At 41.7% G+C, this 26,195-nt stretch overlaps 2 protein-coding genes across 51 annotated transcripts in view; one reads left to right on the top strand and one right to left on the bottom strand.

The window, feature by feature from the left end:
* PTER (phosphotriesterase related) overlaps positions 1 to 26,195 on the top strand; it is a 110,793-nt gene that overhangs the window by 63,622 nt on the left and 20,976 nt on the right. For 36 of the 50 annotated variants that reach the window (XM_077945868.1, XM_077945861.1, XM_077945888.1 and 33 more), the window contains 2 exons: positions 5,160 to 5,300; positions 11,430 to 12,251. In XM_077945868.1, the coding sequence (XP_077801994.1) occupies positions 5,160 to 5,300; positions 11,430 to 11,640 (352 nt within the window). In that variant the 3' untranslated portion in view covers positions 11,641 to 12,251. Of the gene's footprint in view, positions 1 to 5,159; positions 5,301 to 11,429; positions 12,252 to 17,102; positions 17,221 to 24,319; positions 25,004 to 26,195 lie in introns of those variants that run through there. The other 14 variants (XR_001446996.3, XR_013397943.1, XR_013397939.1 and 11 more) reach the window with 2 other exon arrangements.
* C1QL3 (complement C1q like 3) lies at positions 14,115 to 22,163 on the bottom strand. Its single transcript, NM_001265799.1, is given in 2 exon segments — positions 14,115 to 15,076; positions 20,779 to 22,163. Coding segments are annotated over 2 exon segments (768 nt in total). The 5' UTR covers positions 21,367 to 22,163; the 3' UTR covers positions 14,115 to 14,896.

Genomic DNA, 26,195 nt, shown 5'->3' on the forward strand with positions numbered 1-26,195 from the left:
CATCCAAGTAGCTGGGACCACAGGCATGAGCCATCATGCCTGCCACCTCCCCATTCCTCTTTTATTTTATTTTATTTTATTTTATTTTTATTTTTATTTTTTGAGACAGAGTCTCACTCTGTCACCCAAGCTGTAGTGCAGTGGCATGATCTCGGCTCACTGCAACCTCTGCCTTCCAGGTTCAAGCGATTTTCCTGCCTCATCCTCCTGAGCAGCTGGGACTGCAGGCACGTGCCACCACACCAGCAAATTTTTGTATTTTCGGTACAGTCAGGGTTTCACCATACTGGCCAGGCTGGTTTCGAACTCCTGACCTCAAGCGATCCACTTGCCTCAGCCTCTCAAAGTGCTGGAATTACAGGTGTGAGCCACCACGCTCAGCCCCATTCCTCTTCTAGATGAGGCTTTTGCAAGACCACATGGAGAGAGATCACATAATGCCTCATGGGCCACTGTAAGGCCTTGGCTTTTACTTTTGAGGGAAATAGAAAGCCATTGGTGGGTTCTGAGCAGAAGAGAAACCTAGTCTGACTTAGGTGTGGAGTTGGCACTTTAATCGCAGTATGTAGAATAGACTGTAATAGAGCCAAGGTGAAAGCTGAGAGAACAATTTGGTATCTATGGCAGCGATCCTGCAAGAGACCAGGATGATTTGGGTCTGGAGGGTAGTATGGGAGGTGATGGTAGGTCTGGATTCTGGTTGTATTTTGAAGACTGAGCCCAAATGCTATCCTAATAGGTTAAACGTAGAATGTCAGAGGGAAAAAGCAGTCAAGAATGATCGAGGTTTTTGGCCTGAGCAGCTAGAATGGAGTTGTTGTCAACAGAGATAGGGAAGGGTGTTGGAGCAGCCAGTTTGGGGGGCAGAAGAAAGGTCCAGTTTGGGACATGCTAAGGTTGAAGTCACTATTAGGCATCCAAGTAGAGATGGCAAGCGGGCAGTTGCATTTCAGGTCTGGCTTCAGGAGGGAGGTCTGATCTGGTGATGGAAGTTGCCTCTGTGCCCCTTAATATTTGAAATATTCATTTCTTTTTTTCTTTTCTATTTTTTTTCTTTTTGTTGTTGTTGTTGTTGTTGAGACGGAGTCTCCCTCTGTTGCCCAGGCTGGAGTGCAGTAGTGTGATCTTGGCTCACTGCAACCTCCACCTCCCAGGTTGAAGCAATTCTCCTACCTCAGCCTCCCGAGTAGCTGGGACTACAGGCACAAGCCACCATGCTTGGCTAATTTTTGTATTTTTAGTAGAGATAGGGTTTCACCATGTTGGCCAGGCTGATCTTGAACTCATGACTTCAAGTGATCCGCCCACCTTGGCCTCCCAATGTGCTGGGATTACAGGCGTGAGCCCCCATACCCTGCCAATATTTGTAATATTCATTTCTTAATTGACTTCACACTAGTGTTTAGTTATCCGGAGGGGGTCATATCACTATATGTCAGTTTAAAAAAATGAATAACTACATACACACACACACACACACACACACACACACACACCCCCATAGTAAGAAAGTAAGCAGTTGTCATGATTCCCATAGTTCCTTTCTCTTTGATCATGTCATTCAAATTGTCTGAAATAACGGTAAAGATTTAATCCTGCTTACTATATATAGTTACCCTCTGACTTAGCAATTAAAAATCTCCACAAGTGAATCCCTTCTTCCTTTTCTGGGATTTTCACTTTCTTTCCCCCATACTACCCTTTGATGGTAAATTCTCCATTTTCCAAGTGCAGTTCAAGGGCACCATGGGGAGGAAATCAAATTTCAAATTAAAAACTAAAGCACACTCTGTGCACATTCAGTCATTGTAATTCTGGAAAATGTCCTTTGAGTAAAAAACAATATTTAGCAATAGGAGAAACTCCACAGTACGGTGGTTTAGAGAATCAGTTCTAACTTTGAGATGAATTTAAATTCTAGCACATCACCTTGAGTGAGTATCTAATTGCTCAAGTCCCAGTTTCTCGGTCTTTAAAATTGAGACCTGCTGGGATTATGGAGAGTATTAAATGAGATAATCCATGTAATGCACTTCACACAATGTCAGACACATAGTAAGTTCTCATTGTCAACAAGATGATAATGATGCTGAGTGACTTTACTTTTTATTTTCAGCTGGAGCTGAGGCTAAAGATTTTTCTAAGGCTTTACATTTACCATGGACTTTTCACTAAGTATATGCCTCAATATAGCACTGAAAATTTAGAAAAGTGATTCTCAAGGCATTGGGCCAAAGGAAACAAAAAGACATTAGGAGCAGAAACAAGAGTATGATCCAACCTGTAATTGGTGGCTCCATTTCCCTCCTGACTCCTCCCCTCCCCCAGTACCCTGCCCATATTGGATAATTAACACACTGAATTTACTCAAAAGGAAAAAATACTAAACTTACCTCTTCCCGCTTATGTTACTTTAATTGTGTATATTTTGTTTTTTTTTCAAATATGGTTCTTTGGGGAAAACAGAATATGTTTTCTATAGAAAAACACATATTCTTTCAGCCTAGTAATTTTGGAAGCAAAAGATGGTCTCCATGGTAAGAAGATGGAAAATGAGTAGTATTAATAGAAGATAGCACAGAACTAATGTACATCTTATAGTATAAAGGAAAGATGTTTTAGCCTCCCTGCCTAAAACAACATCGTGAACTTTAAGTTCTGCTAACTTGGTGAATAAAATGAAAAGGAGCCAGCCAGGGGATGATAGCTCAGAATGAAAGTCAATAGTCAACTCCCTTAAATCTCACAGGAAAGGCGACACCTCCCGCGCCCATGGTACACGGAGGTTTAACTGGTTCTCCTGTGGTTTGTAAGGAAAGCTTTGACTGGGCATGGGGGCTCACAACTGTAATCCCAGGACTTTGGGAGGCCAAGACAGGTGGATCACCTGAGGTCAGGAGTTCGAGACCAGCCTGGCCAACATGGCGAAACCCTGTCTTTACTAAAAATACAAAAATTAGCCGGGAGTGGTGGCACATGCCTGTAGTCCCAGCTACATGGGAGGCTGAAGCAGGAGAATCACTTGGACCTGGGAGGTGGAGGTTGCAGTGAGCTGAGATCATGCCACTATACTCCAGCCTGGGTGACAGAGGGAGACTCCACCTCAAAAAAAAAAAAAAAAAAAAAAAAGCTTTGAAAATTCTTCTGACCTCTTAGAAGTAGATTCATAGACACATAATAGTGCTTTCTTGTTTTTTCTTTTTCTTTTTCTTTTCTTTCTTTCTTTTTTTTTTTTTTTTTTTGTATTTTTAGTAGAGATGGGTTTTCACCATGTTGGCCAGGCTGGTCTCAAACTCCTGGCCTCAAATGATCCACCCACTTTGGCCTCTCAGAGCTGTAGGATAACAGGTGTGAGCCACCATGCCCAGCCAGATATTAGTGCTTTTTGTTTTCTGAGATGGAGTCTTGCTCTGTCACCCAGGCTGGAATGCAGTGGCACAATCTCAGCTCACTGCAACCTCCACCTTCCGGTTTCAAGCGATTCTCATGCCTCAGCCTCCCGGGTGGCTGGGATTACAGGTGCCTGCCACCACCCCCAAATAATTTTTGTTTTGTTTTTGTTTTTTGAGATGGAGTCTCACTCTGTTGCCCAGGCTGGATTGCAATGGTGTAATCTCAGCTCACTGCAACCTCCGTCTCCTGGGTTCAAGCAGTTCTCCTGCCTCAGCCTCCCAAGTAACTGGGATTACAGGCACCCACCACTATGCCCAGCTTAATTTTTAGTATTTTTAGTAGAGACGAGGTTTCACCATGTTGGCCAAGCTGGTCTTGAACTCCTGACCTCAGGTGATCCACCCACCTTGGCCTCCCAAAATGCTGGGATTACAGGTGTGAGCCACCACACCTGGCCATTTTTGTCTTTTTAGTAGAGATGTGGTTTTACCATGTTGGCTAGACTTGTCTGGAACACCTGACCTCAAGTGATCCACCCACCTTGGCCTCACAAAGTGCTGGGATTGAGCCACCACGCCCTGCCACAAAATAGTGCTTTAATCCTCACATCGTGGAGTTGCCAAAGTAATAGAAATATCAGCATGAATTAAAAGCCAATAAGACAATGACTGTCTAATGTTCTCAACTCATCTCCAGACCAATTTCGGATCCCAAACGATCCCTTATAAATCTGTAGGTCCTTCATTCCTTTCATGCAGTGTCTAATGGGGTATATTTTTCCTTCATTCCCTCCATGCAGTGCCTTCCTTCCCTTCATGAAATGTCTAATGGGGTATATTTTTCTTTCACATTGTTTTGCATATTGTTCTTCTGCTAGGATGTTTTTATTCCTTCTTAGCTCTCTGTGTGATTGGATCTCTACAATGGTATTTTGGGGTTACCTTAGTGCATCTCTTTTTACTTGTTATAATGTAAATTTCTTGAGATAATCTACTCTTGCTCTGTACTCTACTCTTCTCTGTAGCCTGTACTTGTCTTACATTTCTCTCCTTTCCCATTCATTTACATACTCTTACATCCTAAAATAGTTATATTCTTTATATGATAGCTATTGAAATGAGAAGATATCCATAAAATTTATCATAAAATAATAAATTTTATTTAAAAAATAAGCACTCCAGAACATAAATATCTGTATGAGTATTGTGCCTTAAAGAAGTTGTTGGAACGGCATTCTTTAAAGGCTTTAGAATTAATTTTAGAACCACTTTACAATTTTCACGAGAAAATCACCCTGCTACCACAAGGCAAAGCCTCATGTGTTACCCAGATTAGCATTACTCACCTAATTCGCCAGACCTGAGGGCAGATTTCCTTTGATAGTTTTCACACTTCATAGCAGTCCTCAGAGGATGAAAATTTACTCCATTAAGGATTCTCAAAATAGTGTGGGGGGGCGTATTCTGAACACAGTTCTGAGGGAGAATTCCATACTTGCTTTGGAATAATGGAAGCATCATTAAACTAAGTCTGTAGTACCCAAGTGCTTTAGAGGGGAAAACCCCCTCTTAGATGAGTAAGTTCTGTTATTTCTGGTAACAAATTGAACTTACTATTTTATACTCACATCATTAAGAGCCATTTCAGAAGTTTCTGTTACTTGACTTCAACTATGTTCTTGTACATAGTGTGCTTAAAACTTCTAGTATGTACATGTGGAAAATGGGCTCTTCATAATAACAATATATCTCTTGTATTGTTTCTAGGACTATACTTGATAAGAAGGAGCTCTTGGAGTTTGCTCAACTTGGCTGCTACTTGGAATATGACCTCTTCGGTACTGAACTACTTCATTACCAACTCTGCCCAGATATTGACATGCCTGATGATAACAAAAGAATTAGAAGGTAAATATGGTAAAGTCTCTCATAGCATTCCCTTTCCCTAGTCCTTTTTGATTGTCATATCTAGGGAAGTATTAGCAAAGATTCAGAAAACAGTAAGCAGGCTGAACCACAGACTTGCAGAGAAAAATATATCTATGCTGTTTCAGGGAGAAAATCTCTCTATATTATTTTAAGGAGAAAATGAGTCATCCTAAGTAGGCTAAAGCTTAGCAGAGCCTTAGAAGTTCAGTGCAGATGGGCAGCTGACAGGAAACACAGATAATACCCAACCCCTGCCATGAAAATCAGAGAACAAAAGACATTTTCCTCTTTTTACCTCTAATGAAATAAGCTGTTCCTCTCTCAGGTTGACCACACTAAAGCCATAACTTCCTACCAGTAATATTTGAAATGCTTTATTAAAAGTTTTCATTAAAAAGGTGATTTCAAGTTAAATGCTAAAAGTATAAGGTCTAAAGACTAAACATCATGTAAAATGAATGCAACCTTCCAAAATTGTATGTGATGCTAGCAGATAATTGTAGGAGTCATTCTTTGTAATCAAGTAGAAAATTTTTGGTGTCAACAATAGCTACCTAGTTTTGTCTTGGTCACATGGTGATATGAAGGTTGAATGAACCAAGTTAGAAAATCTAGGAGGAGAAATAAATTGGAGATTGACAAGGAAGACTTTCGTTTGGGAATATCTAAGTGTTGCTATCCAGTGAAACCCTAAGATATGGTTTGTATGTGATAGTTGAACTGTAGGAATGAATGACATCACTCAGAGAAGAGGATAAGGACAGAGATCTGGGGACAGAGACATTTAAGGAATGGAGTAGGAACCGTCACTCAAGAAAAGGTTGAGAAGATGTTTTCAAAGTGATAACATGAGAGATATATGTTGTTATGGAAGTCAGTAGAGAGGAAGACTCAGGGCAGAAGGGCTTGGATGCCAGTAATAAGTGACAAATATCAAGGGAAATAAAGACTGAAAAGCATCCATTGGATTTCACAATGAGGAGGCTGACATTTTATAAACAGTAAGTGCAGTCTCAGTGGAAAAGGCTTGAGGAATGAGTGGGCCATGAGGAAGAGGAGAGAGAATGCTGAGGTGACTCAAGAAGTGGCAGCGGAGGGAAGCAAGGAGTTGAGGCTGGAGTTAGAACACAACAAAGAATCAAGGGAAGTTTCTAGTAAGAGTTGAGAAATGTTTATGTGACTAAGAGCAAGAGCAGAGAGAGGGCCAGAGAGAATGAGTCCAGGGAAGTGGTGCCCATTCCACAGGGTTACTACAGAATTGACATGAAATAATGTATTCCAAGTTTTTATCTGAGTGTCTGGTACAGAATACGGAAGTGTTCAATAGATGTTGATTTTTAGAAACTCTGGATAGATAAGAAATATAGAGCAAGGTTCTTAAGGCGACAAATAGATGGAATCTGGGGAACAAATAGAATGTTGGTTGAAAGGATGCTTTCTCCATTGAAATGAGAGGGCGTGACACAGCAATGGGGTGAATGCAAATAAAAGTCTTAGTGAGGGAAACAGGAGACTGAGGACACATGTCCTTTAGTGTCTCTGTGAGGTGGACATGGTTATCTCCTGAGAAAAAAAGAGTGGATTTAGGGCAGGACCATGTAGAGCAGGAGGAAGGCTAGGAATGGCTGTCGGGTCAATGAGAGAGACCTTGACATGGGTGTGTTATGTGCGGGACATAGTTGAGTCTAGAAATCATGATTGCATGCCTGTGCATTGGCACCAATGCACATGATTTGGTGATTATTTTCCAAAAGCAAAAATGTTTTGCGTTTTGGTAGTGGAACCAGAGAAGTTGTGTGCATACAAGCAGAAAATAGGAATAATTCAAGAGATTGAGGGCCGGGTGCAGTGGCTCAAGCCTGTAATCCCAGCATTTTGGGAGGCCTAGATGGGCGGATCACGAGGTCAGGAGATCGAGACCATCCTGGCTAACACGGTGAAACCCCGTCTCTACTAAAAAAAATACAAAAAACTAGCCGGGCGAGGTGGCGCGCGCCTGTAGTCCCAGCTACCCGGGAGGCTGAGGCAGGAGAATGGCGTAAACCCGGGAGGCGGAGCTTGCAGTGAGCTGAGATCCGGCCACTGCACTCCAGCCTGGGCGACAGAGCGAGACTCCATCTCAAAAAAAAAAAAAAAAAAGAGATTGAGGGTTGGGATTCTGTCTGAAAGAGATGGATAACAAAGGAGGGGTTGAGATGAGGGTCATGGGATCCAAGCTGGAGGGAAGAAAGCGTAGAGAGGCATGGGCAGATAGACAGGAAAGCATAGCAGGGCAAATAACTGGACTGCAGGCTTTAATGAAGTAGGTGGAGCATATATATGCTCAAATATATATATTATATATATATATACACACACACACATACATACAGTAGAAGAAATGAGTGGAAAAAGTAGAAAGAGGTAACATGATCAGAGTAGGAAACTGAAGATTGAGATATTCAGACAAGAACTAGAATATAATCATGAGAACAGAAAAGTGATTGCAATGGAAGTAGCAAAGCTGGAATTGAGAAGTTATGTCCAGGAACCATGAGATTCAAGTGTCGATAGTTGAATAAGGCACACTGGGTTGAGGGGAAGATCTTGACCCCACGGTCATAGTTGGGACATCCTGAGGATCTTTCCCTGGGAAGTCGACATTTATGTCCTTATGCCTTCTGCTGTCTCCATGTTCTGGCATTCTCCCTTGATCACCTCATTAATGGTACTATGCTTCAAGTTTAGTATCATCAGGGAAAGCTAGTTAATCAATGTTGCTCTAGTTAGGTGAGATGGCAACACGCAACTCTACATGAGCGAATGACTTCACCTGCCTTGACCAATGAAGCTCTGTCTTTTCTTTTAATACTCAGATCAGTTATTTGACAAGTAGATGTATTGATTCTTTGTTTATTTTTGTTTTATTGTTTTAATTTACTTGCCAAGGAACCCGATTCAATACAGGTGAACCTGTTTCCCTAAAGCCCTAGTAGTTAGTTTATACTCAGAGGAGACTATTCCTTCCCTAAAGGCATCTGGAATTTAAAATAGGGCAGTGCATTCAGTCATTCTCATCTTTCATAATCTCAGAAACATGATTTTCTGATCAATGCCCTCAACGCATGTTCTATTTCTTCTTTTTTTTTTTTCTCTCTCTTTTTTTGAGACTGAGTCTGGCTCGGTCGCCCAGGCTGGAGTGCAGTGGCCGGATCTCAGCTCACTGTAAGGTCCGCCTCCCGGGTTCCCGCCATTCTCCTTCCTCAGCCTCCCGAGTAGCTGGGACTACAGGCGCCCGCCACCACGCCTGGCGAATTTTTTGTATTTTCAGTAGAGATGGGGTTTCACCATGTTAGCCAGGATGGTCTCGATCTCCTGACCTTGTGATCTGGCCGCCTCAGCCTCCCAAAGTCCTGGGATTACAGGCGTGAGCCACCGCGCCCGGCCTCAAGACATATTTTCTAAATCATCTTGGAAATGGGAACTTTGCACTCTGGATTGGCTTCCTTTTCCCAAGCCCCTTTGTGGTAGTAAGGTGCATATTTTGCACACCTGTGTCTTACATGAGGCTCCCAGACCTTCTAGAACAAGAAAAAGATCTGTAAAGGGGCATATATGAAGGAGATAGGAGGGTCAGATGACCAATGGCTCCCCCAGCATTCCTTCTTGGCTCCTTTTGGCCATTTGTTTATCCTTTACTGTGCTAAATATAGCCATTCTGGATGTATGGAAATGATAAAAATTATTATAATATCAATGTGTGTATATGTATATAATGCATGTGTGCTATTCCATACATATGTATATGTATGTGTGCTTAATCTTCCTTAAATTAAACCATGCATTATCACTTGACCCAAGGACAGCCCATGTTAAGCACTGAATGCCCTTTTGGGTTGCAAGTGCTCCAGTACCCCACTGTCTTGCACACTTGGTTTTCATCATGCATCATCAGTCCCTTTCTGAGCCATTGTAGTCTTAAACCTCTGAAGGCATGAACACAGAAGCACGCTTCTGCCTACCTCTGGTGTTCAGCACCAGAAATTCTGCGTCTAACACCTGTTTTCAATCTTCTGCTCCATTTCTCAAATCTTATTATATCTCTGCCTTTTCACACTTTGTAGTCTCTCTCTAATATTTGTTTGCAAACACTAACTCATTTGTATTTCTATAATTACCGTGATTTTTTGTCTTCTCGTCTGTAGTGGCTCCCCCTTTTCTGGCAGCATCTCTGTAATTCCTGTTCTTCCATAAAATGGCACAACAGGAGAGATGATCTTTTAGTGTAAGCGGGACGGGGCAGGTTTTCTGGATGGTCAAGATATAATTGTGTGTCCAGAGCCATAACGTTATCTTTCTCCTGAGATAAGTAGTCTCCAGATTTTTGACTTGACGGGCTCTAAGGATTCCCGGTCTGAAGTAGGAGTATGTTGTCCTCTGTGCTCTTTCATTCTACTTCACTATTTGGTAACATCAAGGTCTGACACAAGACATCTTAGAGGAATTTCTTTATCCACACAATCTGCCTTTGTAGTATGAGAAATTCTATTTCTCAGATAAGAAACGTAGGCAAAAATTTTGGAAAATTCCCAGAAAATATCAGGGAGAAAGTGTTTCCTGAAACCTCCTATACCGTGATACTTCTTTGCAGTTGTGGATCAAGGTTTGTCACACTAAGGTTCAGCATTGTGTATGCATTCTGTCAAATCTTTCTCTGGTTTTTTTTTTTTTTTTTTTTTTTATGTGATCATATAACTTATCTTAGATAATTCCCCTAAACTGAGTGTGTTCCAAAAGTAACTGCAGATCAGAACTTTAGGATATTATACACATTTCAATGAGGCAAAAAATTGTAGTGGCACAAAAGTCGTTCCATGCGCTTACAGGACAGGCATGGCTCTTCTCTGCTGGTGCTTGCATTCCTTTGACCTGCAGATACAAAGTCTATTCTTCCATTATCACTTATTTTAAAATATATGTTCTCGGAGGGCAGGGCTTTGTGCCTGAGTTTGTGTGTGTGTGTGTAGTGCCCCACGTTTTGCTCACTGTAGTAATTAAATATGACTCATGTACTAGGACACCAAGAAATGCTTTTGAAACAAAAAAGATACCTTTCAAATAATCAGCCTCTGGGGGAAGGCACTGTCCATCCGTCTAGATCCACTTTAGAACCTAAATGCTGAAAAAACTATTCAGAGAATCCCAGAGAAGAGCCATTGTCTGCGAGTGGCATCTTCCGCCATCAAAGACCCATGGAAGTCACGACAGACACTGCCCAGAGTCCAGACACGTACAGATGGTAGCTGTCAGGAGGTGACTCACACTACAGATTCCAGCATTTCACACAGCAAAGAGGATTTCATTTTTAGAGAATAGTCAGGGAGCTGTTCTTTAGTCCACTGACTGCAAATTTAAAGGAATAGCTTATTATTTTAGCAATCTTGCTGACATGGAAAGAAGACGGAATACATTTGTATTGGTCAGTTGAATCCAGTCCTCAGACACCACAACTAAATCAAAATTCCCATAGACTTCAAAGGGACAAATGGTTAAAATACTGACCAACCTTTTTTCAGTGACTTTGTAGCTTACCAAATGCCCCTCACTTACAGATCCACTGATTTTGCTCTCAGAATATTTTACTTGTAGTGAGATTCCTTTTGTTTCCCTATTTTAATCACAAATAGTCCTTGATATTGATTTGCTAGATAAAAGGAGAGAGCAAGAATGAGATCTGAAAAATGGGCCCACAGAGAGAGGCATTTGAGAGAGGACTGCTGAATACAAATCCAGAACAAAGTTATTTAGCGAAATGCCAAAGTGGTCATTCATCCAAACTGGCACATCCTATTAGAAGCTATCTTTAATGCGGTATTGCCAGGCATTGTCATAAATATCACGGGTTAGAAATTTCTATGTGCATGGAATAAGGATATGTTCCTGCTAGGATGCAGCAATATTTTTATCATCACCACACAATATTTATTAAAGTTCTCTCAGTACACACGCCACGGTAGAAGGCAGTATCTTTACGATAAGCACAATAGGTTAATGAGTAAAAAGTCAAAAGCACCCTGAAAAGCGAAAATGAAAGACAAATGACATCTAATGAGTTAACGTTCTTCACAGGGTGCGTCTCCTGGTGGAGGAGGGTTATGAAGATCGAATTCTGGTAGCACATGACATACATACGAAAACCCGGCTGATGAAATATGGAGGTCATGGCTATTCTCATATACTCACCAACGTCGTTCCTAAAATGTTACTGAGAGGTATAACTGAGAATGTGCTCGATAAGATTCTAATAGAGAACCCTAAGCAATGGCTAACTTTCAAATAGGATGGTTGCTTATGAATTCGCACCTTGCGTGTAAAACTGGCGGAGAACATTCAGCGATTTCCAGTCCACTGAGAGCTATTAATCAGTTACCTAGGACTAATGACAGATCATTTCCTTCTGACGAGAAGTAGGAGGGTTTGCCTTCTCTGAGACCAGCTATTACACCTGTGCCTCTAGGGAGTTACTCAGCCTAATTGAGCCCTATTATTTTGCCTTAACAAAATAAATACAGAAGTACCTATTTCTAAACAATGATTTAAAGTCTATATCCCCTAAGCTGAGTTGTTGTTTTTCTCCCTAATCTACCAGCTGCACTACTTCAGAAAATGTAAAGTGTTTCTAGTTGAATTATTCCCTTCTTGAGCGATCTAATGTTTCTTGTAATATTGATGATCCTACTAATTATCCTGCTGTTCTTTAATTAATGCTTAATGAATAATATGGCACTTTAAAATAGCTTCTTCAACAAGGGAAGTTAAATTTTGAGACTTTTTCCCCAAAGGATACTGACTGTAATACGATTACCAATGCACAATGATAAAAATATTTTGAAAGGTTAATTTTATGCTGTCCACCTATCTATATATTCTTCTAATAAAATGGTTTTGATATCTTTGGCTTTCTGGTATCTATTTTTGCCGTAAATTTTGCTGTTTTGCAACCTTTGTATAAGAACACATAACACTACTGAATTATAAAAATTCAATCATAAAAGTCAAAATATATTACATAATATAGTTTAATGAATCATTACATTTATAATAACAAAGGCCACAATTTAATTAACTGATAAGATATAATGCAAAAAAAAGGAGAAATGTTTGCCTTATATATATTCCCTTTATTTCCTTTACCTTGTGTTTTTCCTTGGACTTAAACAGAGAAAATAATGCTTATTTATCTGAAGAAAAGGTCAGATCTATTGGAAATGACAGCCTGATACTAGAGCCTCCTCTTTAAAAGGTATCCAGCCCTGATATTTTGTGTAAATAAAGCATTTTTAAAAACTCTTAGTTAAAACACTTAGGTGATGGCCACTGCTGCTTATAAATTCATCTTTTGGTTGAATCTTCACTATGCTATTTGGCACCTAAAAATATTCTCCAAACCCTTGCTGCCAATTCCTCTTTGATAAATATATAGTTAATTCGAAATAAAATCCATTGTGATTCATTTATGAGTTATCTTACATATCACAAAGGCCAATTAGAATTTGTCCTTATTCTTGATGAAAAGTTTGTTTTTAATCATAAAAATCGTGACAGTTACTCAGACGCAGGCATTTCAACAGAGCTAACACCACCTTCAGACAGGCACACCATGCATAACTCTTGGGAAGTTGAGCTTTGCTAAATAAAAGATATTTTGGCTGATCAGAGATGTTCAAGCTTTCTGTGTATTGGAACAGAAAGTAACAAAGAGGAATGAGCCAGGAGAACAAATTAATTCCTTTAAATAAAAAAAAATGCAAGTGTCCTTCACCAGTAAAGGAAGCAAATTTTTAAAATTTCTGTTTTTGAAATCCACTTGTCAAAGAGTTTTCAAAGGCAATGAAAGGGGAACCGATTTTTCATTGTAATAGTGGAAGTTGTGTGATAGTTAGGAGCTATCAACATGCATTTTTAATCTTTTCCTTAGATGAAAGAGATGGCTTTTGGCAGTGTGTTCTAACCAGCAAGAAAAGATTTGTATTACTCTCCAAATCTACTGTACTGTCAGCTTCAGTCCACCTGAGAAAAAAGAAAAAAAATTGATAGCTCAAATGCGTATAATTCATAAACACTGCAAAGGAGAGCCACTTGGTGTCTGCAGTCCTCATATTAACAATCTGTCACAGAATGCAGTTAAAGTATTGATTGGCATATGGTAATACAACAACCATAGCCTTAACTTACAGACCTGTAAAATAAAGGGCATTTTTACCGAATACAATTAATTTTCTAGATAACTCTTAAAGAGAAGTTGTTTTAACTGTTTTTGCTACTCCATATATTGTCGTTCAAAATATATTTTAACCCAAAATAAGTTAAATAATTTATGCATGTTTGTGTGTGTATATATGCATATACTTCTTTATATTAAAATTTTGAGGCTATACAGCCACTGTGCCCTATGGAATAAAGCCATATATATATGTTTTATATGTATATGTTTTATATGTACATAAAACATTTCATCTAACATATATATGTGTGTGTGAGTATATGTGTGCATGTTTAGCAGATATTTGTATAAAATATAAACACTGTTGTCATATTGGTTATATGTGAAATTGTTAATTTTGAAATAACCTCAGGCCACAGACTTGTAGTAACCGTTTGAAGGCCTCACCTAGTGTCCCCTTGGTGACGTATGCAGCAGCTCAAATTAAACCTTTGTGCATTGGGTTATGAATAATCTTTTGTTCCAAAGATGGCAAAAGCCTCGGCTTGATTTGATACTAAAGAATAAATTTCTCTGACTTTCCCAGTGAATCTAAATGTATTCAGTTGACAAAATGGACACATAAGGGCTTTTTCTAAATACCGTACATAATTACACATTTTCACACTTAGAGGGTAATCCTATGATACACTGTCAATCTCTATTTTTAAAGACTATCACCAGAAAAGAGAGAAAAGAAAATTCATATAAGAAAAAGAAAATGTGAAAATGATCATAGGCTTGGGAATTCCCTCAAATCCAGAAAATTCCAGGTTAAGGCTTGAAGTAGAATCATTCCCAGGTCTAGCTCTAAAGTTAACAAGAGTACAAGGCAAACAATTTCTTTGGGGACAAGCAGCATTATTTCAATTAGACCTTCTCCTGCAGAGTAAAAATCATTCTTCCCCACGCTATGAATGGACTCCAAGTATCATAATAAGCAGGTAAACTCACAAGAACCAAAGCCGACATATGGATAAAAGCAGCAAGATCACAGTACACCAAAGTATCATATATATTGAAGAAATAATTCAATGTCTTAGATTTGTCTATAAAAATTTGTGATCTATATAGGACTTCATTCACATGGACACTAACGATAAGGAGTATTTGCTTTGGCGGTAGTGGATCACACATCTGCTTATCTTGCTTTGATATTTTTTACATAATGTTTCTGAGTGATACAGATGTGAGTCAGGTAGCATTTGATTTCCCCACATATACACAACCGAGGTGCCCTGCCATTGGCATCCCCTGGGATCCTTGATTCACTGACGTTAGCCATACGCATCCAGTGTTCAAACTCAGAATGATAAGCTTAGTCTCTGCATTATCAGTCAGCGTAAATAATAAATCCAGAAAACGTGCTGTATTTGTTGTTGTTCCCTCCATGGGCTTTCCCGCCATCTAATTTGATATAGACTTCGTCTCCCGGCTCCAAATGAAGAACCACACTGTTACTGGCATAGTCGTAATTCTGATCAGCATCCTGGGCAATTGCACTAGCACGCACCTATGTGAAACAGACAAGAATTAGGATGCGTAAATGAGAATTCTCAAGTTTTCTTTTTGCCATTCATGCAGCATCACAAGCTGACTTGCTGCCATAGCACAGAATTTAGCGTAGGAAAGTCCCTGTTGACCTCAGAGCTTTATGAGAATAGTGCTGTGGCAGTTTCAGCTACATTGGTAAGGAGGAGGACAGAAAGGGACAAAATAGTGCTTCAGTGGGGACAATTCTGGCAGTCTTCTCTAACTCCACATTCTAAACTATGCATACAATTTGTCATCTTCCTGTATCACTTGTTTTTCTAACTCCTTCAATCCCTATGCCCAATCACATTTTGAAATGAAACTAATAGTATTTTTTTGCGTTTTAGTTTAAGCCAAATAGCAATATTCTAATCAGCTGTTTATGAGTACAGAAGTTCAAGTCTTAAGTTCAGCTGTTCACCACAATTATTAGAAAACTGAGGTATGTAATAGCTAAAAATACCCAGGAAAATACCAACTCCTCTACTACTTACAAAGAAAAAAAAGAAAAAGTCTTTTGATTTCGGGCTTTCCAAATCTAATTCATGTAAAGCCCCCTTTACCAGGCTGCTTCAGAAGCTCATTTATACATCTTTGATTATATCACCCAAGTTTTCAGAGCTCCTTTTTCCATCGTGTCTTTTTATTACTTAACTATGACATGTGCATTTAAATCAACAATTTAACTTCAACATATCTAAAACTTAAAGAAGGGACTAAATTTTCATGTTCTGAGGCCTCTCACGTTTCAAGAATTTTTGAATGATTTCATTGAATATCCACTTACACTTAGGAGATTCTAAATATGTGGCTTGATTTGAGGACAGAGGCTGCTTATAATCTGCCCATGGTAAGCCTGTGATCTCATTAGTGAGTTGATAGACATTTACAAACAGTCAAATTGCTTATCTCATGCATTGTGGACATTCTGTCAGATCCTTAGCTCAAATTAGGCTTCATGTTCATTTAGATATATTTTTGATTCTGCCTTGGAAAATCTTTCAACAGGCAGACTTAGATTTGATTTATTTCAGTAAAGCAACTACTTTGTGGCTTGTTTCATTTCTATTCCACTATAATGATACTTCCCTGAATAACATAGCAAGTGATTTAGTGGTTTTGTAAACCTGCACTATGTAATAATGCATGATTTGGGGTACAATATGCTGGATTTTATCACTTGGAAAAATGAGAGAAATGAGACAGAAGTTCAGAATTTCCAAAATTTAAATGATGGGTTTTCCAATTAAATTTTCATGTGATATGTTCTCACATTAATGCTGAAACGTTAAAAAAAGGAGAAGGCTCTTTAACACTGCTGAACCTGTAAAGTCATTTGAGTAGTATCTTTAAAATGTCTTTCTGGGTATCATATAGCAAAAGGAGAAAATGACCCAAAGGATTTAGAATTGCTTAGCACTGTACTAATAGGCACTAATATAATGAAAACAATATACCATGTAATTATGCTTGGAAGCCTTGACTCCAAAGTATATGCCAATTTAGTAAAGTGGTCCGTTTTGACCATTAAATAATAATGCAGTTTGACTTCATAATATTTTCTAAAAATTAATCATGAGTTTGTAGGAGTTGAATGCTTTGATTCATTTATTTCATCTACCCATTAATTCCCAGGGAAACAAATCTACAAGAAGGATATTGGTATTATGACTTGTGTTTTTTCTCATCTGTGGATTTTTAACGGGTGAAAAAATTTAAAAACAAAATATTAATAAGCTATATTAGTAATACATTAGTTATCAACCCATAATATACTCCTCAGCTATTACTAAAAACCAGACACATTTTATTCAGTGCTTTGGGTGTTTAGGACATATTCTATGGTTATTGGGCTTTAACATGGTTTTCTACATGAAGGTATTGGAGAAACAGGACATACTAAAATTATGTGATTTAGACACAATAATCCTTTTAAAAATATAATGCCATTTTTATTCTCCAGGGTGTAACCATAAAACCAAGTAAACATCACCATTTTCATTCAGCAGGTGTAACCACAAAAACCTACGAATGCATTAGAGTGATTCCACAGACTGAAAGGTTACCCTCACAGTTTACACCACCTTTGTTGGATCAAGCCAGTGTGATTGCTCTTTAATGAAGGTAATTCTCTAAGATTTTAACCTATACTATACTGTAAGACTGTCCCAATTAAATAATTGCCATACTCCAGTGTACTTGGCATGATTTTGGTATGCCTGCTCACCTGATCATACTCTAAAGATATAACAGGACTTGAAATTTCAAGCTCTAGTATCCAGCTCAGTGACTTCAACAATTCTTTCAAGCCATCAAACTATTGAGGAAGGTAATGTGTTCATAATGTGTTCACCCTGGAGGCTATTTCCAGATTCCTAAATGTACACTGATTTCAACATTCTGTCTGGGAATACAATCCATCCTTTCTTCAGCGCAATCGACCGATTTCTACCTAAATTTACTCTAATATCTTTTCTTATTACAAGATAACTATTTAGATTCTGCTTTATCTTTAGTTCATATTTCTTTAACCCTAAAAAGATTATTAATTTGACATGTCATTGATCTCTCTAATAAGTGAATACCAACCCACAAACCACTCATCCTTTTAAAAATATTTCGTGTGCATCAGTGCCATAACTCATAAATTTTTAAGAGTACCAACTGGTCTTTAATTATTTTATGCTTTTAACCCTGAAACAGTTTTAGTTTTCATTACAGTGGCTTATTTATTATAGTGGCATTAGAGTGATTGTATTCAAATAGCAATTTTTCTTCATGTTTTCTGCTAAGAGGATTACAAACATTAAAGAGATTTCCTCCTTTCAAATGTAAAGCTATCTGAGTCGAACTTTTACCTTTAATATGCACTGTCATGGGCTTTCAACAAAGGTAGGATTAAATTTAGGTTGATGGCTTCATGGAGAGTATGAGAGCTGCGGTCCTTTTAGGGGTATGTTTCTGTGTCTGCAATAGGTTGTGTAGTTTTAGCATTATCTTATTAGTGAGGATCTATCGTTAGAGATAATATTTATGGTGACATTTGTAATTTAATTAATTGCCACTGATGTTCTCATAATTTCATTTTCATTGTACTTCTGTGGAATCATAAACAAAAGGTTAAGTGGCACATCAGGTTAATTTACCAGTCTTTGATGTTTCCATCTGTGATCTTACATTCTACACAAAGCATAACTAAAATGGCTCTCATAAGGTTATGGTCCAGAAGCATTTCTCTCTCTTAGTTTAATTTTTAGTTTAATTTTTGTGCTTCTCAAAATCCACTTAATCCATAGAACGTTACGCTGACATGGATCTCTGAGTTTCTGTTTTATGAAAACAAATTAGGTCAGCTCAGAGAGGGAGCCTGCCATTCTAAGAAGTGATCAGACCCAGAATATAATCGAAAAGAAAGAGTGAAGTGTTATTTAAAATTAATGAAAATATTTTATAAGATTTCTCATTTATAACTGCCTGCAGACTGGACTTGACAAAATAGTTCTAGTCTAGAGATAAAATTCCTTAACGGTAGTAGTGTAGTAACCATTTTCCAAAATAGTCCACACTGAACTAAGAAAACAATGTTGTTTACCACTATAGATTTATTTTTCTGAATTACCTGTTGCATACCTTTTGCAGAAGCAGCAGCTTAATATTACCAATGAAAAGCATTATGCATTATAAGGTCAGCTGTTTTACCTTATTCTTTTTCCTGATCTTCATGGAATGTGTGTGCTAGCATGATACAAAGGAAGATTTTACACCCCAAACAATGAAATAATTTTAAAAACAAAATGCACATAGAACACCTACTTGGTGTTATTTTCTTGGAATCAGTGTAATATACACAGGCTCAGCAGTCTAGACGTTAACATTTAAACTAATTTAAATGTATTAATCCCTGCTTTTTTCATGCAATTGCAATTTCCAGATATTTAAAGATATGAGCATTTTTATACATTTGCTGATAAAATTGGAATCATTTCATTTTAATTGATACCTCTAAAAATCATCTCTTCAGCCCGATTGTATTTTCCAGACCTGACCTTTGAGTCAGAAGAGAGCCAATTTGCAAATAAAGGGGTGTCTCATGGCTGCCTGCTGAGGGGCTGTTCATAAGCCTTTTTGTGAGGGTGATTCAATAGCTCCATTCTGGTGCAGTGAGTCATGCCCGTTTTAGCCATTTGCCTATAACTGTTTTACTGCCCTGTGAATAATTTTTATTTATCTTGATATTATTTTCATGCATAACAACTGTAATAAACAACCCTGTCAGTGCCTCCTGGTGGCCATTTTTCCTCTTTTTGTTCTATGTGTCCTGAGGGTCCCTTAGCTATTTGTAGGATAGGGTAGGGAACAGGACGTTTTCTGTCTTTCTCTCTTACGCATTTAAGACATCTTTTTTTTGTTTGTTTGGTCTTTCACTTTTGAAAGAATTCTGACCCTGAATTAGGTCTTCCGAATCCTGCTTGAATGGTGCTTAACAGAAACCTGGGTGATAGCTAAGAATCCCTGAATGTCCAGGGGGCGAGTTACCTAAAGCCCAATAGACCTCGTTTAAGTCAAAGTTGCAGCAGGAGAGGAGGTCTCTTGATGGCGATGCCAGGGTCGCGGGCCATCCCCTATGCCACTCAGTAAGCAAAGTTAAAACCCAGAAACTCAGCCCCAACCGCAGGCTACAGGCTGCAAGGCCTCGCCCCAGTGGCTACTGATTCAGCGTGCACAGAAGGTCCCATTACACTTTTAGATAGTTGCAAATATTATTTTCCTCCTCTGACTAAAAGATCAAACAAGCTTCGGTTTTGCAATGACCTCGAATTTCTCCACAGTAAAGTGGCCCCAGCAGAATATTGCAGACCCATGCGTAGCCCTTGCAGCGGCGCCGACTGGCTCAGGGAATCAAATCCTCTTGGCCGGCTGGTCCAGAGGGTGATAGACTCGAGGCTGGGCTGGAACCGGTCGCCCCCGCAAGCCACCTGCCCGAGCGTCCTCTGACTCCATAGAGAGTTTGGGTTCTGAGTCTAGCTGCGCGCTGTGTTTCACTGTATGAACCCCCGAATCTCAACTATTCTTTTTGTTATCAGCACGCCTTGCCTCTCCCCTCCGCTATTTTTTGGCTGAAAACGAAACTGGAGTTTGCGCCTTGAAATTGACTATATCTGAGTTTCACTGCCTGGGACGCCGCAAGGACTTGGCGACCGCGGGCCCCACAGTCGCTCCTCCGTTGTGGCTGCGCCCGGCTTGGACTCACTCCTTCGGGGCCCTTGTTTCTCCCTCGGGCCTTTGTCTACCACCCCCGAGTCGGTCACCCTGCCACGCCCATTCCGGACTCCCCCAGCCCTCTCCACTCCCCAGAAAGCCCGTAAGCGACCAGCGCACGAGCTGTCCCGGGGACCCAGCTCCCGGCTTCCCGCCCCTCGAGGGTTGCGCTCGCAGGCGCGCGCACCGATCGAGGGTCCCAGACTCCGGAACCGCCCTCTCCAGGCCGCTGGGCGCCCTCCTGCGCGCACGACCCCCGCCTCTCCAGCGTGGGACGGCGTCCCCCCTCGCCGTCGCTCCGGGAAGCCCGGCCGCCGCGCCCTTCCTCCTCGGGCTCCCACCCCCATTTCCGGGGTCTCCTCCCTCTCTCCCGCACCTTCCCGCGCTCCCTCCCCGCCCTCCCCGCCGCCCGCTGGCGTTCACCTGGTTGTTTTTGCAGAGATCAGCCCACATGCTGGTGCCGTCCCCTCCGCGCATCAGGACGTGGTAGGTGAAGAAGTAGATGCCCGGGATGGAGCAGGTGAACTTGCCGGTGGTGGGGTCGTAGTGGTTTCCGAGGTTGGTGACCACGTCGTCGAACTTGAGCACCTCGTAGCCTTCGTGCTGCCGCTTGAGGCCGGCGTAGAAGGCGATCTTGGGCACCGTGCTGTAGGTGGCAGCGCTGATGGCCCCGGCCGCGTTCAGGCCGGGCGCCCCGGGCGGGCCCGGCAGGCCTTGGCGGCCCGGCTCGCCCTTCTCGCCCGGGGGCCCCATGGGGCCCGGCGGCCCGGGCTCTCCGGGGGGCCCGCGCGGACCAGCCTTCCCGGGTCGGCCGGCCTCGCCTTTGGGGCCCTGGATGAAGGTGGGCAGGGACTGCATGAGCCCGCGGTCGGGCGTGGCAGCGGTGCTGGGCGCCTTGGTGCCCCCGTAGGGGTCGCAGACCATGCGGCAGGTGCCCAGCATCTCGTAGTGCGCCGACGTGCCGGCCGAGCTCACCAGCACCGGGATGAGGATCACCAGCAGCAGCACCATCACCACCCCCAGCGCCCCGGCGGCGATCAGGCGCCTCCTGCTGCCCACCAGCCGGCTCAGCGCGGGGCGATCCTCTTGTCTGCTTTTGGACAGAATTTTGAAGGTTGGGCGGGGACCTCTTCAGAGCCGAAAACAACCCCCTGCGAACCCCAACTCCCCTGGGCGGGCGCGCGCCGGCCGCTGCTGCCGACTCCTGCTCCCCCCGCGGAGGCTGCGGCTGGGGAGGGAGCGCGGGCGCCCAGTGACTTGAGCCGAAGTCCCGAGCCTGGGGTGGGGGTCGGGGGAGGGGTGCGCGGGGCGCCCTCGCCTCCCGCGAGCTCCTTCGCACCTGTGGCTGCAGCGGGCTCCGGCGCGGCCACCGGGAGGGCAGAGCCAGCCGCCGCCTCCTGCGCTCGCCCGGGCCGCTCACACTTTTATGCCGCTGCCGCCTGCGATCGACTTTTCCGTTTTTGCAGACTGCGCCAGTTCGCACCAACTTTCCGTCTGAAGTTGCCTTTTTCTGCCTCCTCCTCCTCTTCTTTCGCTCGCTCAGTTCGCCCGTCCGCTGCCTTTTTTTTTAAATTGCCTCCTTTCTCTCTTCCTCCTTTGCCACCACCACAACTCGAATAGACGCGCACCCCAAAGCCCCGCGTGGGCCCGGGCGTCCCCCGGGTGCGCCCAGCGGCGGCGGCGGCGGGCACTGTCGGCTCGGCGAGGCTCGGGGCTGGGGTGGAAGAGCGAGCGAGCAGCGGCGAGCGCCTCACGGCCGGGAGCGGAGCGAGAGAGAGACTGAAGGCAGAATTCTGCCTGGGTACCACCTGCCAGGAGAAGAGGAGGCTGACAAACGCGCGCCGGAGCAATTTATAGGCACCCAAGGCACAGAGGAAGGGGAGCCGCTTTGGCATCTCATTGCAGCATCTGCTCTGCTCATCCCACTCAGAGAGAGTTTGGCATTACTCTGACAATGTGGGATTTTTTTTTTCGGCCTCTCTTTTTTTCTCTCTCTGCACATGGATGAACAGTGAGATTCTGAATACTCCCTTGCTGAACCAAGCGATGGCAGGTCCTGCTGGACCCACCTGGGGGAGAGAGACAGCTGTGCGACAGCTTTCAGGGCTCAAGGGTCACACCTAAGTCCCAGATTTCCCCACTGCCAGCAGCCCCAGTTGGAGGGTGGAGGTGAAGGTTGAAAGGAGGGTGGCTGAGTTGACAATGTTTCTTTGCTGGCTCCTCTACAATCAGTGCTTCAGGTGTTTCTCAAAATGCCACTTTTAACAGAAGGAGGGCCTTTTAGAATTTTCCAGATGCTAGATGTGATTTTCTTTTAACCTGATGGTTTTCCTCCTCTGCCTTCTAAATGAATAAGATGTTACCCCAAGAACAGCGAGGTATGTTGAAAAGCCAAATAACATTTCTGAATGATTTAAAATGAACATGTCCACCGCATCTGGGGGAGGGGGGGTTGGTCCTTTTTACAAATGCTGCACCGTGGTGAGTGCATACATATGTACTCTACTTACAGGCTTACAGTTCTAGCAATCTTTCAGGGGATACTGCCAATGGACCTGAAGTTGCATTTACTTAAAGTCGCTAAATGTACGAGAAATAATCACTTGTCAAAATGGCGTCAAAAGATCAAGCAAGGAGCATTTACACAAGTGCTGGGCAACGTCTTTTCCTAGGATATGGAAAGAGTTCTTATAAGCTCCATAGCAGATTTCCCAAATGTACATTGAGGGAGGGAAGAAATAGGAGAAATACAAGAAACAAGAGCCTCCATTCTCAGTGGGTGAGCTGCAGAAAGAACAGGATGGTTTATCATATTACTGGAAAGCTCCCAGTAGATATCAGGCAAGTCATCCCACCAACAAATACATAAGACACACAAGAATGGCTTTAAATAAATAAGTAGAATTGATTCCTAAATCATACTTCTGCATTCAGGAGCAACAGATGTCAATCAAACGTAGGTGACATTTGCTTGTCAATACGAGGATGATGGCTGGGAAGACGGTGACTTATTACATCAGGGTGAGAATGTGAAATGAGAAGCAGGAACAAATAAGACTCCAGCAAGCAAACAATAACATCCTGGGTGATGATCAAGCAGCCTGTGATCTAGTCTGCGGGTGTCACAGCATGGACTTCTCCTTTCCTCCCTGTGCCTCAACCTCCCCGCCCCCCAGCCTACTCCAGTCCCCCCCCACCAATTTAATTCTTTCTTTTCTTCTTCTCTGTTTCACAACAAAATAAGGTCAAATGAGCAGACAGAAGGAAACAAAGATTCATTGATTCTTTTAAGAGAAATGTCAGTAGCTCTTTCAAGCCTTGCCTGGGAGAATCAACCCTAAGAGGTGTGCTGTGTGGCCCAGTGGGGTGGGTGTCTCCACCTCCTGGTTACTGACAGAGCCACACTGCTCCTGGAATTGGAAAGCAGTCCTTCCCACTTCTCAAGCCTTTAACTTTTATTTTAGGGTAGTGGTTTTATAAATGTGCGCCTATTGCTTGGGCATAATTGTACACATATTTCCATAATAGTTTCATTCACATGAGCTGCCTTATTTTCAAATTTTTAAGCAGCAAACACATAATAAGTTCTTCCTGGCCACAATATTTACTTTCCTAACACCCTCTGGATTGCTTCTTAAAAGTCACCTTCCTTTTGGAGGACAAAATGGTGAGGTTTGCTGCCAGCACTGGCGGGGGGGAGGGGGGGCGGGTAGGGTATTAAAACTCTGATGCACCAAATTATCAAATTTCATAAGGCCTCTCTATTGCTACGAAGAGTTCTGTAGGTGACACAAAAGGAGTTTTTTAAAGGCAGAGATTCATGGAGAAGTTCTCATCAAAACCTCAAGCTATGTGGAGTTTTCCCATTGACTAATGCTTAAGATATATTAGAGTCAAATGCTCATATAATGTTCATCAATGCTCATAAAATATTACAGTTGAAATGGACCCTTTGTTCATGCAGATGATGAGACCGAAATGAGCTTCCAGGAGGATCAGCACCATTCAATGGGCTTGCTGCTTGCACTCCCCTCTGCACAATATGGATACATCCCATCCCAGCCTGAGACTGGTCATACTAGTTCTAGTAACTGAGGCTTTCCTCCTTCTACTTTCTCTGACGCCAAAGCAAGTTTGATTTTGCAAGTGAGTGCCCTCACATTTTAAAGCTCTGCTAAGATTTAGAAAGGCACTCAGCAGTCATCATTCATGACGAAAGCATTCCCTCCCAGGCCACATGGCTGACCCCAGACTTTCTATTAACTGCACAAGCCTGGGCAACACATGGATATTTGACTTTGTAGTGAAGCAGATTTAAATTCTTGGTCTCCTTCCTCTCCTCTAGAAGTGTCTCACTGTGCACTTTGGGGGAACATTTTGGTTCCCTCATGATTTTCAAGGACGACTTGGTAGTAAACGAACTTATGGCTGGTTTTTGCCACTTTCTACTGCTTGAATTTCCCAGAAGGTTCTCTGCAAAGTTACTCACGCTTCAGCTCTTGTTCCGACAGTTTGGATAAACCATCTGATATGGCATATTACTCATCATCTTTATATGTATATAATAATAGAAAACGTGTCAATTAAAAAAATATTTGATTTTCTTCAGTCCTCATTAAAGAACCAAGTTTTCTCTCATATTTGATAAGAATCTTGGAAGTGTGCCCTGGAATCTCATTTCTGCAGCATCTCCCAACCGTCTCTCAAGTAAACACCAGGCTCCCTACTCCCAGTTCCACCTGTACCTGGGCCTTGCAGACCCTCCGGACGATGAAGTCCAATCCAGAAAGCCGTGATCGTAGTTGGATCACAATCCTGTGATTTTCATCTTTCCCACATCATTTCTGTTGCTTTCAGAAAGCTGAGCAGATCCTAAGCACACTACTCCCACACAGACGTGCACGGCCATCCATTAATCATTATTGAGTATCTACGGACAGCACAGCCCTACGCTGGGCTCTTACCAGGCAAACAAATATTTAGTCATGAAAATGATTTCCAAATCCAGCAGCACTTAAGCAGAAATAGCATTTCTTAGAACAGGAAAAAAAATAAAACAAATTAACAAACCCAAGGACTGTCTAGAGAATCAGACATAAAAAATACAAAAAAAAAAAATTGGAACTAGATCTACTATTTATCTTTAATTTTGTGGTCTCCAAATTGCATTTCAGAACATATAGTCCTTTGACTGAAGAATTGTACATTTCTAACTAGAAAGGGTCTGCCTGGAGTTATGTAGGGAAGCCGTATGTCCTGATGGCTTTGGAATCAGATGGGTCTTAATTTGAATCCTAGCTTCCTCATTTAGGAGCTGTGAAAGTTACTTAATCTCCCAGAGGCTCAATTTCCTTTCCTGTAAAGTGGAAATAACACTAATACCTAAATTATAGGGTTGTTGTGAAGATTAAGTGAGTTAATGCGTATAATTACAATGGTACCCAATTTATAATAAGAGCCCAATAACTGCCAACTGTCAACTTAGCATATTGTAGGACTACTGAGTAGTGTATGCCTATGAATTGAATGGAAGAATGCAAGGCTTAGTAAAGGAAGCTGAAACCAAAGGGACTGACTTAAGACAAGTGGCATAAAATGAACAGTAAGTATGATAGACTTGGATAAAACAGACGGGAACACGAAAGTTCTCTAGGAGAGTTGCCGAGGTGTACTCTCCTGTAATATCAAGCAAAACAAAACTCAAAACAAGGATCACATTACCCTTCTCCAAAGTAAGAAGACAAAGTTTTATATCAAGGTCATTTGAATTCATTGTACTTTGATAGCCCAAGGTTTCAGATGTAAGACCTAGTTGGATGTATTAACGTGTGTTTTTTGGT

Source organism: Macaca mulatta, chromosome 9, assembly GCF_049350105.2.
Source record: "Macaca mulatta isolate MMU2019108-1 chromosome 9, T2T-MMU8v2.0, whole genome shotgun sequence".
NCBI classification, from domain to species: domain Eukaryota; kingdom Metazoa; phylum Chordata; class Mammalia; order Primates; family Cercopithecidae; genus Macaca; species Macaca mulatta.